General features: G+C 33.6%; 2 protein-coding genes across 2 annotated transcripts in view; both read left to right on the forward strand.

Annotated features, from left to right (window-relative positions):
- LOC119665782 (sex-lethal homolog) overlaps nucleotides 1-7,500 on the forward strand; it is a 248,186-nt gene extending 240,686 nt beyond the window's left edge. Inside the window, exon 5 of the mRNA XM_038075028.1 lies at nucleotides 7,369-7,500. Within this exon, the coding sequence (XP_037930956.1) occupies nucleotides 7,369-7,436 (68 nt within the window). The 3' untranslated portion in view covers nucleotides 7,437-7,500. The remainder of the gene's footprint in view (nucleotides 1-7,368) is intronic.
- Nucleotides 7,501-11,566: 4,066 nt separating this feature from the next.
- Nucleotides 11,567-16,544, forward strand: LOC119665783. Its single transcript, XM_038075029.1, has 3 exons — nucleotides 11,567-11,641; nucleotides 11,773-14,338; nucleotides 14,800-16,544. The coding sequence occupies exons 1-3, from the start codon at nucleotides 11,567-11,569 to the stop codon at nucleotides 16,542-16,544; spliced, it is 4,386 nt and encodes a 1,461-aa protein (XP_037930957.1).
- The last annotated feature ends 2,280 nt before the right edge of the window (nucleotides 16,545-18,824 follow it).

Below are 18,824 nucleotides of genomic sequence, written 5' to 3' on the forward strand. Positions count from 1 at the left end.
CTACCATGTGTCTGAAATGCTTAATTGCTTAATGAATGGCAAGAAGTCACTCTGTCACTTGGGTTTTATTCCAAGAATAATAGGTTCTAGTCGTCCTTCACGGATATGATGCAATGCAGCTCCCACCGCTGTATTACTCGCATCGACGTGTAGAATGAGATTGGCTTCTGCTGTTGGTTGTGCAAGTGAACTGGCATCAGCAAGCGTTTTCTTATAATCAACGAATGCTGATTCGGCTTCTTTTGTCCACATAATCGGGGTTTTGTCATTTTTCCGATTTCCTATTATAAGTTTCTGTAGCTCTCCTTGAACTACCGCTGCATTAGGAATGAAACGACGATAAAAATTCACCATGGCAAAAAACGACGAAGTTCTTGCACACTATTTGGCTTCGGACAATTGAGAATTGCTTCAACCCTTTAAAAAGATATTTTAATTATCTATCAAATAAGTATATATTAATAACAGTGAAACAAGTAACAAAGATAAAAAATGAATGAAAAATTTCTGTTTTTTGTACTGAAAACCTAACTTTGCTAGAGTAGCGCAACGTCATTTTTAATCCTATTGCTCCAAAACTTTGGGAATATCATTTTTTTGGTCAATGGCATATTCCTAGGGGGTGTGCTCATTCAAAACTTCATTTTTAATTTTCCCCCTTATAACGTGAGCCACCCTAATATAGCACGCTCACCAACTCATTGATTATTTTTATAATTCTGCAACAAATTTGGAAAAACTTTGGCAATCAATTCATCACTGGATTTTACAATGTGATAAAAGTTTTCTGGTAATGTAATACTGTGTGTGGATTCCATTTCCATTTCAACATTCCCAATATCTAACAATTGTTTTGCAAATCGTTCAGAAGGTTCAATTTGTTGTAATTGAACACACATATTGATCTTTAAAAATATTTTCTCCACATACCGCCATAACACTGATGATATGAGACATGCATTCAATCCCCCGGCAGGTGTTGAACGTGGTATAACTGATAGAGTTTGTCGGAAATCATCAGCTAGTAACATGAGTGCATCACCAAAGAGCTGCTCATTTTCTCTCAAATCTTTTTATGTACGATCGAGTGCCTCCAATGATTTCTTGTGTGCCAGTGTACATTCATCCCATATTATAAGCTGATATGATCTTAGTATTTTTCCCATCCCAGAATATTTGCTAATATTACATGTTGGAGTTTCAATTACCTGCATATTTAATGGTAATTTAAGTGCTGAATGTGCTGTTCGACCAACATCCGAAAGAGTTGCTACAAAACCAGATGATGCAATAGCAAGCACAATATTATTTTTTGATCTTATAGTTGCCAGAATAATTGAAATAAGAAAAGTTTGGCTAGTGCCTCCAGGTGCACCTAAGAAATATAAACCACAACTCATGTTAGATATTACATTTATAATTGTGTCATATGCTGTTCGTTGTTCTAATATCAATTTCGGCAAATTAAATCGAACAAATGTTTGTAATTCATTAACATCAAAGTGCGTTTCTCGTTGTATATCACGATCGAAAATGTCATTACCAGATCTATTTGGAAGAATCATTCCTAATTCTGTGAGTGATTTGTTGGCTATTGTCAAACATACATACATCCTGAATTAAAATCAATGCCTCATTGTATATATTTAATGTAAATTGAGTGTTAGGATTACCATTTATTCTACGCATGCAATGTGAAATGTGTTCACTCATATAGTCTTTATATTTTTCCCAAAGATCCTTTGGATTAGCCGGAAAACATGTAGTTAGTATGATGGAAAATAGTGTACGTAACTGCTGAGGTTGAGCTGTATTGGAAGCATCAGCTAGTGAAATATCCCAATAAGCATCGATTTTTAAGAGATTTAATTTCTGGCAAGTCTCACGAAATGTAGCACACATATGGCCATTGACTGTTTTTAATTCTTGGAAAGATGTCGGTCCACGAACATTGATTAATAATAATCATAGGTAAAAGCATTCTGTGTTATTTGGATGTACAGTGTACAGACGATCCAATGCATCTGTTGAATATAAATTTAGATGTCCTTGTACTGCTTTATCTTGATTACGACGCTGAAATCTTCTTGTTGATGTATTCTACGTAAAATAAGTTGGTACATAATGTGAAAAATTCAATTAATGTGGTTGGCGGTGGTAACATTGCTTTTGCACGTACATTTTCTAATGTAAAATACACACGCTGTCCATTTTCAAGATGTCTGGCATTTCTGTGGAAATAATTTCATCAATTTTGTTTGGTGTTATCTTTTCCATCATTAACATTAAAATATGCGCATGTGGTAAACCTCTTTTTTGTCATTCAGTGGAATACATTCAACAGCGCGTCTCTCGAAATACATGGTGTTTGACAATAAAATATATTACAATTTTATTTTTCGTTTAAATACAGAAATATCATGACAATCTATTGGTGATTGTTCAATTAATAAAACCTCTTTTATTTCATCCCATGCAAGGTTGCATGTAAATGTGATGAAAAAATCTGGACGACCATATGCATGAACATACGTTATTGCATCTTGTGCATATTCATGCTTGTGTCTTGGGCTGTCTGTAAATGTGGATGGTAAAATTACCATTTTCCCTAATTGACTGAGATTGTCATCATTTAGAACTGCATTACGTAAATGGATGTACTCTTCAGAACGCAATTTGACTTGAGTTAGTCGAATGTAGAGGAGTCTTTCACTTTCTTTTTTTGCATGCATGTCAACAGTGTATTGATGAAATAATTGTCTACATTTCAATATATTATTATCAGCATTCTCACGAATCATAGTTCGATATGCATAATAATTCATAGCACTGACCTTTTTGTTAATGTCCACATTAGTTGTAGGATTTCTCATGTTACTATTAAAATGATATCCACCCTCTGCTTGTCAAAATAGAATGGGATATTACAATGCATCATATGAACGATGCGTTTCTGATACGTGCTGAATATCACTATTTCTATGATGAAGAATTATATCGCGAGAATTAAACTCTTCACCAACTATGGCAATTGCCACTTCATCAATCGTTGGTGCATTGAATAGTCTTCGATCCTGACCAATAGGTATTTTATCTGCCTTTATTATTGCTTTGTAATCGTCAGATAGCATTTGTTCAATGGCGGTTTTAAATAAATTGATTATTTCATAATGTTGTTCAAACAAATTTTGTAATTCTACGACAATCTCTCGTTTAGTACTCGTTTTCAGTTTACACCGTCTGTTGATTTGTTCGTCAATATTTCCCATAAAATATATCTGAAGCAGTAGCGAGGCGTCAGCTTTTTGGCAAGGTGTTCACAATTTAATCAAAACAGAATTCCAACTATAACGTATTCCCCCTACTTCAAAGTTTTCTCCTTTCCACAAGCAAATAGCGTATAAGACCAATAAAACAATTTATTTAAATGTTCGCAGCTTGTGATCCACTGGTTTTTATTTACCATAAAACTGTAGCTGTAGGAAAACGACGACATACCATAGATTTCGACATTTTTACAACAGGTATCAAATTCTTCATATCTGGAGTTGGTTTATTCATTTTATGAATTAAAATCTTTTTTTCAGAAGATCGTTTAAAAAAAGACATTGAATCAAATCTTTAATCACACATTTATCCATTTGTAAATATTATTTTTCACTTCCAATTTCTTTAATCTCTTTCTTTACTTTTACCATTTGCTAGTATAAAATTGCAATAATGACTTTGTTTTGATTTATTTCCAACCTCTATATAAGAGTAAGAAACCCTCATGCATTCATTTACTCTTTTACTTTGTATTTACAATGCCCGGTTCAGTTTTCATACTGAACCATTTGCCCATATAAAACAGCAACCGTGACTTTGATTGTATTTGCACGCTTTGTATAAATTTTTGGTTCAGTTTAGTGGAATGATCCTCTCGTCAAATGTAAAGCGATTTTCGCTCAGTCATTTCTTTTCTCTTTTGTATTTACTTTGCACTTTTGTATTAAGTGCACTTTTTTTATTGAACTGCTTGCACGCATTAATTTAAGAGTTAAGATTATTTTACGTACATATATTTGTTTGTATGTTTTGTGTTGTGTATTCAATATTGAACATAGTCCCAATGTGAATGTTATTTCATTTGCATGCTTTGTAAGCAACTCGGTGCAGTTTTTATTCTGCACCTTAGTATATTTCAAGAGGAATGTGTTTTCTCTTTTATTAATTATAAGCAATGTTGGGTGTATCTAACATATGTGTGATTTTGTTTGTATTCTACGTTTTGTGTTTATGTTAATCTGTTTGGAAAAGCTATTATAAAAAATGTTAAGTAGCAATATAGCGAGATTATTTACCTAATAAAAAAAAATCTAAAAAGGAAGCTTTGTTAAGGTGTTCAGTGAACACTCTGAACCATTCGACGCCTCGCCTCTGATCTGAAGGTATTTGTGAACCGCATTTGGCAGTGGCAGTATTGATCCAGCATGGTGATAAGTTTGCCCTTGTACTTTAAATGTTGGCATATAATTTACCCTAACGATATTAGTTGCTCCGAATGATTTCATTTAGAAGCATGAATTGTACTTGCGTTTATTTTTCAAAATTTTTTTTGATTGACTTGTTTCATCTGATACTAAAGTTTACTTTTCCACCTGCACAGCACATTGCTGGTGTTTCATTTTTGAATTTTTGAACACCACAATATGTACACTTTCTATCAATTTTCCAATCATTACATTTGGATGAAGACTGTAATTGTAAAGGGGATTGTAATTGAAACCACATAAATTCAAATCAGCATGTATCATTCCAATTCGATTCCTTTGCTGCCTTACTTGCCTCTGTTCACTCGTTTCTAATGATCGAGCAAGAGCAGTGTGAACTCGATCTCTTTCTTGCCTAGCTTGTCTCTGCTCACTCGTTTCTAATGATCGAGCAAGAGCAGTGTGAACTCGATCTCTTACTTGCCTAGTTTTTCTCTGCTCACTTGTTTCTAAAGCTCATTCTTTTCTTCTCCTTTTTGCTTGATTTGTAGTTCGACCAATCGCTTTGGTGGCATAATTGTGGTGTTAAATAAAACGTGTTCCCAATTATTTTCTTCAGCTGTAAATTTTTCAATATCACCATGGTAACCATAAATACACTTTCACCAAAGTATTACTAATTAAATGCACCTATAACCCCAACTCTGATTTTAATAAAAATTTGGAAAAACCCGGAGATGTACCTAATAATTTCCCAAATTTTCACGGTGATTGGATGTATAGTTTTTAAATCAATCGAGTACAAACAGACAGACACACACACTTATATTTTTATAAATATCGATAAAATGGTGATACAGAAGTACCACATTGGTGACCCCGAAAGAACAAGCAACGTCATCAGTGAATTTGAGGCAAGAAGTAGCAATATAAATGCAGACAATGAACAAACGGACCAACGGACAACTTAAATACAAGCAGGGCGTAGGAGCGGTCAACATAATTAAGTTGCCTCCGTTTTTCCAGTCGGATCCAGAATTATGGTTTGCACACAAAGAGTAAACTTTACACGTACATCGGATGACTGCAGATACGTCGAAGTTTTACACGGTAATAACGACACTAGATACAGACACTTCACATCAAGTCGCAGATATTGCGAGTATCCTTCCACAGCAGAAAAATATGTAACTTTAAAGAAGGAGTTAGTAAAAAGCCGAAACAAAAGCACCTTGTGAAATTATTGACGAACTTAACGCTACCAAAGAAATGGCCATCGCAACTAATTAGAGGAAGTCTAAATATAGTCAGTAATAATGTCTCCAAGAATATATTGGCTGTCAATACTACAACGGCTATCCAGCATTTTAAGGTGTATTTTGTCTGCAAGTTATACAAGTAATGTAGACCAAACAGCAGAGTTGGCCAATCGCCTTATGAACAACATGCCATCAAATGTAATTCCAGAAGACATCAAACTTTACATACTCAATGATACAACTATAAATACTTATGGCATTTGAAGAATGTGCATTGATTTAGGACTACGTCGCAACTTCAGCTGGAACTTCATAATAGCTAATATATGGGTTCCAAATATAGGAGCAGATGTTTTGGCAAATTTCGGTTCAGTGCCAGACATAAGGACTTAACAATTGATTGATCCTCTAACGTCTTTATCTGTCTCAGGTGCCTTAAAGAACGTGGAAATACATTCAGTATCCATCTTAACTGCTTTTATCAAGTTGCCCAACATAATTAGCAAGTATGTTAACTTATCCACTCCTAACAACATAGTAGCTGATGCTCTATCACGGATAGGCGCAATAACAATGCCTTAATCATGCAGTTTAGAACGCATCAGTGTAGCTCAAATCAATGACGAGGAGTTGGAGCAAATACTCAAATCCAGTTCATCGTTGCATTAAGTTTCTTTGCCACCTAGGTTTCACGCTTCGGTGCACCTAAGCTAATTACAACCGAACAAGGCACATAGTTTGAATCAGATTTGTTTCGAGCTCTCACCAACCTACTGGGAAACATAAAGCCCTCATCATACAGTCTTGGTTGAATTGGAACTGCCCACATCTGATGACACCACCGGCGCAGAGCCCAGATATGAAAGTCATTGAAAATTTATAGGCAACATTGGAACAAAACATTTAGCAATATACTATTTCCAACAAAGAAGACTTAAAAAAGGTTAATTTACAAGAGTAGATGAAAATTTCTCCAACCCAAAAACTTGTACGTTCAATGCCGAAGAGACTTGACGAAGAGATAAAAGCGAAGGGGTGTCACACCAAGTATTGACATTGGCACCAAATTAAATTTCTTTTTGTGGATGAAATACGCTGAGGCATTAAAATAGGGGCATTTTTATAGTTTATGTTATTATTTATTAAAACAATATAAAACAAATTAAATAATAAATATTTTTCCTTAAAAACTTCATTTAAATATATTCAATTGATGACATAGTTTTTTTAGTAATAGATAAAATAATGCCACTGTATATCTGTTATAATATACGTATATAGCTATGAATGCACACTGGAAACTTAAGTGATTACATCAAAAATATAGCTGAATTTAACTTTAAAGTAACTTAGTTAAATAATATTATACATAAATTTTTCAATTTTTGAATATTAAAATCAGATCTGTTTAATCTTGTTCTATGATATTATTTATTTTCTGCAATATATATTATTTCCTTATAGACTTCAAATTACACTTTTTAAACATCGCACTTATTTTGTTATTCGACAAGATACTCTATAATCAAGCTCTAAGATTCTATATTAATATAAAAGAAAACTAAATTGGTTGTATTACAAACTTTATTACAAAAATTTTTCTCTTTTCATATACAAAACTCGGGCCGAACATCTAGGGTACAGCTATTATGGATTAATAGATGGTCTGTATCGTAAAAAATCGTATCATTATCCATATTTATAATTCGTAAGTATTCCCGTGTACATAGAAATTAGTCATTTAGTTTACAAAAAGAGCTAAATTATTTCTATTTAATAACATCGAAACTGTAAAAATAAAATGTAAAATTTATGTTACACAGTTGCTCTATTTTAAAATTTTGACAAAATAATAAATACTTTAAGTTTAAATTATAAGAAAATGTACTAATACTACGTTTCCATTGCTTATTTAGTAAGTTATTTAGTAATATTAAGCGTTTTGTAGTTTACATCATTTACATCGTTTACAAGTTATTTAAGGAATGGGAAAGAACTTTTATGTATCAAAAATTTCTAGTTATACCGCTTTTATTTGTTTATATTTTAGTTTTAAACAGTTGACATTAAATTTTATATTGTTAGAAGAAAATAATTCAGCATGAGAAACGCAGAAAATTTAAATAATTTAATGCATATTTGTTATATTCATCATAACATGAATGCAGCAGTTCTTGAATATAGAAAAGAACGTATAATGATTTACATATAAAAAATACAAATTTTTTAATTTTCATTTTAAGTTTTATTTCAATTAATAATAATACCGATAAGTTATAAATTAAAAATAAAATGCACTATAATTGTATTAATAATAAAGATATAGAAAAAATTTGAAATAACACACACTATAACTATATTGGTAGTAAACAATGAATTAAAGAATTAAAAATAAAAAAATATATTAAGTAGTCCCTAATCGCTGCCTCCGTTACGGCTCTTTTGTGCGGATATCCTCGTTCCATCTTTAGAATTAATTAGCCTATCAACTCTATCTAGCATTTTTTTCATCAACCATATTTCTTTTTTTGTTTGTGTTTCTTCTATGTGGCTAATAAAAGAAACGGCTCACTGCCCTCAGTCCACATATTCCCAATTCTTTTGTTTTTTCCTAATATTAATAATATTTCATTTTATTGAATTACATTTATAACGTACAGGCTTGTGAACTCATCCATTTTCTGTTCTGATATCCAACTGAAATGAATATTTTGTTAAATAATATATGACATTGAACAATATCAAATATATATTTTATACATAAGCTTATTTATATATATTTATTTTCAATATTATATTTTAATATATATCAATATTTATATTTCAATATATTTTATTTATAAAAAAGAAATATTTTAAAAAATTCTTACCTCTTATTGGTTTATGTTTAAATTTTGTTTCTTGTCTCAAATATGTCAAATTTCGATCATTTCCAATGTTGCATTCGTCATTTTTGGTGTAATTGTAATCGAATTTTGTTAAGTTAAGCTTTCTAAGTAAGCAGTGGAAACGTAATATAAGAAACTGTGTTAAAAGTATAGCAAATATTTAATGTGAAACTTGTTATATATTTTTGAAAAACGTAAAATAAAGGTTAATATAATAAAATATACTAAAATAAAAATCCGATTAGAAATAGTTAAAAAAGTATGTTCTCATTAATTTTATTATTATCTTACTGTGGGTAAATATTTGCATTTTTATATTGCTGGCAAATATAGGAAAAACTCATGTTATAGAAAATAAGCGTATATAAGTTAAAAGAAACAATGTCATCATTAAATACATTAACTATATCTATTAAGTACTGTCAAAATCGAATAGTAGGAGTTAAATACAAAATAATGAATCCACATTAGAACCAAAAATAATCGCATCACAACTTTTAACATGTTCATAACACGCACAGTGAAGCAAACTAGGAAATATAAACATAATAATTTTCTATATATTTAGTGCATCATATACAATAATTTCTTAAAATGGCTAATAAAGTTTTATACATTTGAATTTTAAAAAACATATAATAAAAACAATTTATAAAGTTACTATTCATTGTTAAAAAATACTAAAAAACAAAGGTTTAAAGTATTTAGCAATTATTTAGTTCTTTATTATTTAAAATATGTTTCATATAGTAAAAATATTATATAAGAGCTTATATACACGAATAACTTATTAATCTTATTTACTTGTTACTCGTATTTCTATTTTTTTTAAGTCAGGACATATGAATTGTTGGTTCAAAATAGTAAAAACGTATAATTGGAAATCAAGAAGATCTGTGTTAGGTACGAGGGAAAAGTACTTTAGAAATTTAAAGTTTAATTAAGCACTTAAAGGAAAAAATAATAAATACAAGAAAACAAGATTTCTTATAAACTTCTTACGCCAGTCTGCTACATTTAATAAAATATAACAATTACACGATGTTAATATGTATACCTTTACCAAAGTGAAGCTATCTAATTTCACACAGGAATGGACAGCGACCCATAAAGTGAACAATGTCTACTTTTTAATGCATGTTATATTGGGTGCATAGTTTAAATACGTAAATAGCGAACATTTCAGCTTTAATTCCATTCTTGCCTTATGTATTAATGATACATCCATAACATTACTCTCATAATTTTAACACAAAATGCGTATAAATGTTTATTTTCATTTACATTCTCCACAGAAATGTTTAATAAGCATTTTCGTTAACGAATACCGGTGCTAATGAAGAATGATTCGCACCAAAGAAAAGAACGCGTACATATTTCTAAGTAGAGTATCATAATAGCAAATGATTCATGAATCAGAACATATACTCAGGTGAAAATGAATTATCGACAATGAATGATTCGAATGACTTCTAGCATTCGTAAAAATGTTGTTAGGTCTGTTTGCTAAGCAAAAATTTTGAGGGTGTGTTGGAGCACGGTGCTTTGGTAGATCTAGCAAGTTGAGTTTGTAAGCATTTTAACATGTGTACGAATAATGTAGAGCAAGATCAATACCAGTTTTGAGTCATTTCTTTTACTCATTTGAGCTTTCAGCTCTTGACATTCGCACTCAATTATTCGTACGCATGTTAATTTGCAACTTGAATTCTATTGTAATATAAAAAGCTTTTTTTGTTCTCTTTGAAAAGTGTGTAAAGAAAGACAGTCTGTGCGCTAAAATTAAACAGTAATGTTTTATAAATAGTTAAAAAAATAAAATATATATTATATGAATTGTTACGTGTGTAATTAAGTAAATAAATCGTAAACTACAATAATTTGAACAAAATTTGTATTAATTTTTTAAAGCAATTTATTTAAGTGAATAAATTAGCATCACCTCGTAAAAGACATTGTTAGTATTTGATAAAATATAAGTAATAATTATTGTAAAGAAAAAGACTAATACTCAAAACATCATAAAAAAGCTTATGACTAGACATTGGCGACCGTGACAGGACACTAATATGAAAATAATATTCGAACGTTTTAACCAAACGGTCATAAGTACTAACCAAAGATCAACGCTTTAAGTGCCGTGTAACAAATTTTCTAATAAGAAAAGTTCTTACTTAAAACAACAAATAACAGACATAAAAAATAAAACACTTCAAGGTGTGTATAATTAACAAAGATAAACTTTAGACAAAAAGTGTTAATTTAAATGTTAAAAATAAATTCTAATTTTGTTTATAAATATATAATAAAAAATTATTTAAAAAATAATATTTGCAAATTAATAAAATTGCTAATTTCAAACGGAATTTCTAAACTTAACGTTAATTAATGGTCGTGGTTACCGCGTGGTAAATAAAACGTTACCGCGTGGTAAAATAAACGTTATTCGAGTGTCGAGGTTCGGTAATATGCGGACAATAACCGCTACTCTATGCACAATTATTTAAGTGCATGTGCTTAGAACTTTCGCTTTCGTTCGCATCATTCGGTCAACCGATTAATTAATCGTTGTCGCACAATTATTTAAGTGCATGTGCTTAGAACTTTCGCTTTCGTTCGCATCATTCGGTCAACCGATTAATTAATCGTTGTCGCACAATTATTTAAGTGCATGTGCTTAAAACTTTCGCTTTCGTTCGCATCATTCGGTCAACCGATTAATTAATCGTTGTCGCACAATTATTTAAGTGCATGTGCTTAGAACTTTCGCTTTCGTTCGCATCATTCGGTCAACCGATTAATTATCGTTGTAGCACAACTATTTATGCGCAAGTGCTTAGTGACTTTCGAATTTGTGCACTATTTCGGTATCGTGTCGTGATATAATATCTATTAGACTTTCGGAGAGTGTAATTATTTTGACTCATCAATAATTTATTAAATCGAGATGACAACACCCAACACAAGCCAGACGGCCATGTCAGAATTGGCAGAATTCAAACAGCAAAGGGCCTCATCCAAAGCAAGTATCAGTAGGATTAAAGGGTTGATCGAAACCCACATAAAGGGGACTGGAAATTATTGTCACAGCCGGAATTAAAATGTAGGCAAGGTATCCTAGATTCTTACTTTAAACAGGTCTTATCATTTCAGACATCAATTGAGAAACTAGATGCTACCGATACGTGCAGAGCTGACTTAGAGGAGCTTTATATTTCAACAAAAATTTCCATATCTTCGCAGCTGAATGATGAAGCTAATAATTCTACAATGATGGACAACACAGCATTGATACCTCCTGTGAGTAAGAAGTTGCCACATTTGAAATTACCCACGTTCAGTGGTAAGTACTCCGAATACAAGAACTTCATCAATTCTTTCGTCCAAATTATTGATCGAGAAGCGTGTCTAACCAACATCGAAAAATTTAACCATTTACGAAATTGTCTAACGGGCCAAGCATTAGAAACAGTGCAGGCATTCCCCATTTGTAATGAAAATTATCCGAAGGCTTTAGAGCGACTTAAAACACGGTATGACAACAGTACGCTGATTTTCTTAGAAAACATTACAGCTTTATTTGATTTGCCAGTGGTTTCGGATCAGTCTAGCCACCAACTTCGCAGCCTAATCGATAATGTGTCTGCACTGTACGGTTCACTCTGCACGTTAGGCTCTGAAAAACAAATATGTGAGGCAATACTCATTTCATTGGTAATGCAGAGGGTAGATGAAACTACACGTAGGAAATGGAAGGAGGCGCTATCTCTCACCACTCTGCCTAGTTGGAACGACTGTTCAGCACTGCTTGACAGACATTGTCAGTTTCTAGAATCTCTCGATCACAAGCCATACAACCATCTATCGGTACATCGTAAAGCCAACAATATTAAGGCCAAACCCATCAATCGTCCTAAACAGTATTCGTTCGCTACAGCTACTTCCACCCAGTCCTGCTTACTTTGTTCAAGTCATGAACATTTAGTGCAGAAATGCCCTCGTTTTAAATCTATGGAAGTTAACCAAAGATTTGAGAAGGCGAAATGTTTGAAACTCTGCATTAACTGTCTATCGCCCCGGCATCGAGTGGCCAATTGCACATCATCATTCAAATGCCGAATATGCGCAAAGTCACATCACACACTCTTGCACCAACCCAATAGCAATGACCAGGTTTCGGATTCACTAAATACCACAAGGCAAACTCTGTTGCCCAATAACAATGTTGCCAGTCACTCTCATCTTGATATGTCTTCAAATGAACAAATAATTTTAGCTACGGCGCTGGTTTTGGTGAAAGATTCAGTTGGAGGTTATCAAGTGGGGAGAGCGTTACTCGATTCGTGCTCGCAGGTTAATTTTATAACAGAGGAATTCTCAAAAAATCTTAATTTGGTCAAATACAAGCGACCGGTACATGTGGCAAGTATAGGCAGCACATTTGCTAATATAAAGCATCAAACATCCACTATCGTAAAGTCACGTCATTCAAATCTTGAGCTGGATCTCAACTTCTGCGTTACTCCTCATATTGCTTACCAGCCAAGCTCAGAAATTGATGTATCATCATGGAACCTCCCGCCGAATACTTCACTCGCAGATGAACTATTTTTTAAATCCAAACGTATCGATCTCTTACTAGGCACAGAAAGCTTCTTTGACATTTTATCCATCGGTCAAATTAAACTGGGTGTGAATCTTCCAGTCCTGCAAAAAACATTGTTTGGATGGGTGGTATCCGGTAGATGTCAAGGTGTTCTCGATAATCCCACAGTTGCAAACTGCCTAATGTCACTAGATGATACCGTATCCAAACAACTAGAAATGATGTGGAAGATAGAGGAAGTACAATCAGCTGAAAAATCGTGGTCACCAGAGCAAGCGAAGTGCGAGACCTCCTATCAAGAAACAGTTCGACAAGCTATGGACGGAAGAATTGTAGTTCGATTACCATTTAAGGAACCACCAACCACCCTCGGTCTGACACACAGCATTGCCTTGCGTCGACTTCTAGGTATAGAACGACGCTTATCATCCAATCCTGCATTAAAACGCGATTACTGGGAGTTCATGAAACAATATCTGGAGTTAGGACATATGACGCGCGTCGAAGATCCCAAATTGAACGAACCGCATTACTATATCCCTCACCATTGTGTTCTGAAGCCTTCCAGCACGTCAACAAAGTTGAGAGTAGTTTTTGACGCATCATGTCCAACCTCATCTAGTCGTGCGCTAAATGACATTTTGCTGGTAGGCCCTACCATTCATCCGGAACTATATCTGCTCCTTCTTCAGTTTCGTTTATACCGTTATGCTCTGACAGCCGACATCGTAAAGATGTTCCGACAAATTTTGGTGGATAAAGGAGATCGAAGGTTTCAATATATCCTCTGGAGAGACACAGATGCGGAGCCTGTTAGTACTTACGAACTCAATACTGTCACTTATGGCACAGCATCGGCGCCGTTTTTATCAACTAGAAGTTTACAATATTTGGCCGATAAATATAAAGACAAATACCCATTAGGCTCTCCACTTCTTAAATCGTCATTTTTTGTGGATGATTTTATTGGCGGAGCCGACTCCAGTGAAGAACTTGTCGAAATTAAACATCAACTGACTGCAATTCTGAAGGAAGGTTGTTTTGAATTGGATAAATGGCATTCTAATCATGTGGATTTTGTAAGCGACACTACAACGAAGAGTTGGGATCTGGGTTCGGATACGATCACTAGCGCATTGGGCATCAAATGGCATCAACTTCATGATGTGTTTCTATTCTCTTTCAATGTCCCGATTAGTCGTACGGTAACAAAACGTTCTATTCTATCACTGGCCTCATCACTGTTCGATCCTCTTGGGTTACTCGCTCCACTTGTACTTGTTTCAAAAATTATTATGCAAGAACTCTGGCTGCTTCGTTTGAATTGGGATGAGTCAGTACCTCAAGCTCTTCACTCTACATGGGAAACGTTCGTTCAAGATCCCGCGTAGCTCCGATAAAGAGGAAATCGTTGCCTAAGTTAGAGTTATGTGGTGCGTTACTACTTGCCAGGTTATTACAAAAAATTCAGCCGACACTCGCTCACCTCGAAGGAGAAACATTTTTTTGGACGGATTCCCAAATAGTTCTGCATTGGTTGAAACAACATTCCTCGACTCTGTCTGCCTTTGTAGGCAACCGTGTGGCTGAAATCCAAGATATAACTCGCGCTGGTCAGTGGCAGCACATATCTACAAAAATTAATCCAGCTGATATTGTTTCTCGTGGTTGTACCAATCGCCAACTAACGGAGTCTACGTGGTTCACTGGACCAGAATTTTTATTACGTGAAAGAAAACATTGGCCTCAACCAGAACATAGCAATTTAGATATGGAAGTAGTCAATAAGGAAAGAAGAAAACTTGCGTTTACTCAGGTAACTAAAGAAAATTATTTGCTGACAGTTATATCAAGGTATGGCTCCTATACTAAAATACTACGAATAGTAGCGCAACTACATCGATTCCATCAGTTAACCAAGTATAAAGAGAAAGCTGACGTAGAGTTCATTCAACCTATGCAATTACAAAAAGCACTGCATTGTATTGTTTGGATTATCCAAAATCATTTTTTTTCTCAGGATATACAAGGCCTACAGCGAGGTAACCCAGTGGAAGGGTCACTCAAGCACCTAAACCCATTCTTGGAGGAAGCGTCAGGTTATCAACTCTTAAAGGTAGGAGGGCGTCTCGCACTTAGTGACATTGCCAGGGGTCAGCGACATCCGATTCTATTGCCTAAAGGCTGTTATTTTGTGGAATTGTACGTTCGGCATCTTCATCTGAGCAACTATCATGCAGGAGCCAAGGCATTAATCGCCCTTACTCGACTTAAGTTTTGGATACTAAACATTCGCGATATTGCGCGTCGAACGGTTCGGTCTTGCATTCACTGCGTGCGTTACAAACCGAAATTGCTTGGTCAAATAATGGGTAACCTTCCTATTGAACGCGTCACACCCAGTAGGCCGTTCGCTCGTACAGCAGTAGATTTTTGTGGGCCAGTATTAACGTATCTTGGTATTCGGGAAAAAGCCCCATTCAAAACGTATATAGCTATCTTCGTCTGCTTATCAACAAAGGCGGCACACATCGAGGCAGTGTCAGATTTAACTACGGACGCCTTTATCGCAGCACTAAAAAGATTGATCGGCAGAAGGGGACTGCCATCAGATATCTACTGCGATAATGCAACAAATTTTGTTGGTGCTAGCAACAAGCTGGCTGACTTGAAAAACTTTTTATTTAATAAAACTAATCAATCTAATTTGCAGACTTTTTGCACCAACCAATTCATCAATTTCAATTTTATACCGCCTAGGACGCCTCACTTCGGTGGGCTATGGGAGGCGGCTGTGAAAATTGCTAAGGGCCATCTGAACCGAACCCTTGCAAACACTCGTCTTACGTTTGAGGAACTTGGAACAGTACTGATTGAAATCGAGGCCATACTTAATTCGAGACCAATATCACCGCTGTCTTGCGATCCAAGCGACTATGATGCGTTGACACCAGCACATTTTCTTATCGGCGGCCCACTTAAGACATTACCGGAATCAACATCTCAATATGATAAATTGCCACTAGCAGATAAGTGGGTCCGTGTGAAGGCTGTAAAACATCATTTCTGGCGCCGATGGGCTCGAGATTATCTAAACGAGCTGCAGACACGTACCAAATGGACAAAGGAACAATCAAACGTCAGCAATGGAACATTAGTAATAATCCACGAGGATAATATGCCCCCACAACGTTGGCTGATGGGAAGAATCATTCACTGTGTAAACGGTCCAGATAAGCATATTCGCGTAGTCGATCTGCAGACATCCAAAGGAGTCATCCGTCGACCAATCCACAAACTTGCACTATTGCCAGCTTGAAATCCTTTCAAGGGGGGCGGGATGTTGGAGCACGGTGCTTTGGTAGATCTAGCAAGTTGAGTTTGTAAGCATTTTAACATGTGTACGAATAATGTAGAGCAAGATCAATACCAGTTTTGAGTCATTTCTTTTACTCATTTGAGCTTTCAGCTCTTGACATTCGCACTCAATTATTCGTACGCATGTTAATTTGCAACTTGAATTCTATTGTAATATAAAAAGCCTTTTTTGTTCTCTTTGAAAAGTGTGTAAAGAAAGACAGTCTGTGCGCTAAAATTAAACAGTAATGTTTTATAAATAGTTAAAAAAATAAAATATATATTATATGAATTGTTACGTGTGTAATTAAGTAAATAAATCGTAAACTACAATAATTTGAACAAAATTTGTATTAGTTTTTTAAAGCAATTTATTTAAGTGAATAACATCACCTCGTAAAAGACATTGTTAGTATTTGATAAAATATAAGTAATAATTATTGTAAAGAAAAAGACTAATACTCAAAACATCATAAAAAAGCTTATGACTAGACAGGGTGTAAATTTTAAGTTTTTGATTTTTGCGTTCTTGAATATTTTATGTGCATAAAAGTAGAAGTTGCTATAGTAACAAATCATATGCACAGTAAACACCAGCGCCAAGATAGCAACGATGCTGGTAGGTCCAAACCGGAACAAAAAATGTTTCAAAGTTTATTAATATGTCAATATTAGCTAAATAAAGCTTCTTCTTGAAATAAGAACTATGATTTGGAAAAACTGTGCATACGATTTTCTTAATTTTGATCATATTGGAAAGGTGATATATATGTCTTTAAAGGAAAAATATCCTTATTGCCATTGGACTTTTGCACGCGATGATATTTATGTTAGAGTAAAATAAGGTAAAAAAAGGTTATTTTTTATCATATTTTTATGATAAATATAAAATAATCGGTTGACGATTTAAAATTATATTTCGTGATGTGTTTCTGATCATTTTGCGTTTTTGCTTTTTTCAAATGTGTCATCTGGAGGGAGATAAGACATTGATATTTAACATGTTTTTGTGCAAATTCCACGTATACGATTGATTTTTACTTTATTTGAAAGCCTGATTTGTTGCCTTTCAAATGCATGTGTGTGCAGGTCCATGGAACACTTAGTTGTTTTTTAATAACTTTTTAAGTAAAACAAAATAATTTTTTAAAAATTAGGTTCTTTCATTTTGTGAATATATCAGCTATTGCGCAACATACAATTATGAGGTATATACCAAATGAAAGATTATTGAATTTACTATCTAAATCATATTTCTTATATCAAGAAAAACCTTTAATTTAGCTAATATTGACAAATTAATAAACTTAGAAAAATTGTGTGTTCCATTTCCGACTCGGACCTCCCAGCATCGTTGCTATCTTGGCACTAGCCAGTAAACAACACAAGCAAATTCCCGACTGTGACGTAATACTCATGCATGATTCATGAATCACTTGTATATGTGCGTGAAGATAGCGTCGACGATAAGTCCAAAATGGAATTGGAACATTTTTCGCCGCATGAAAAATGCAGTATAGTTTAATTAAGGAAAAATTTATTATTTTATTAAATTTAATGCAGCAAAAGGCATTATTAAGTAGAAAATTAAATTAATTTACTATCCACATTCAACTTTTATGTGTAAATGATGTAATTTGTATGAAAAATGAAAAATAAAAATCAGCCCCAAAAGATGGGGTCACTAATTTATTAATAACTTAAACTAGAGGTACCATTTTTATGGCTCATTCGAAAGAGGATAAAATTACCTTTCATATAATGCAAAATTTTGTATAGGTTGTTCGATTAACTTAGGAGGAGTACTGCGATGAAGATAGAGATGTCATTTTCAAACATTATTTAATTAAAACTTTGTTATTTGACCAAAAATTATAAACTAAAAAGCTTCTAACAATAAAAAATATGTTTGTTTTTCTAAATATAATCGCCTTTTACATAATATAGAAAAAATTTTCTTCAAAATGAGGAAAATAAAATTTTGTAAAAATAGGTTACTTTACAAAATTAATTATATCTTTAAAAGCAGAGGTACCCTTTTTCTGCAAATTAGCTTAATCGAAAGAGGACACATCAAGATTTCAGTTGATGTAATAATATTTATAGATTGGTCGATTAACTTAAAAGTTATTGAGTGTCAAAGTTCAGAAATTAATTTTCCTTTAAAAACGACATTTTTCTTATAAAAAGCATATCCCAGAAGTCAGAAAACAGTTAATATATAAAAAACTTTGAATAGAAT

Source organism: Teleopsis dalmanni, chromosome 1, assembly GCF_002237135.1.
Source record: "Teleopsis dalmanni isolate 2A chromosome 1, ASM223713v2, whole genome shotgun sequence".
NCBI lineage: Eukaryota > Metazoa > Arthropoda > Insecta > Diptera > Diopsidae > Teleopsis > Teleopsis dalmanni.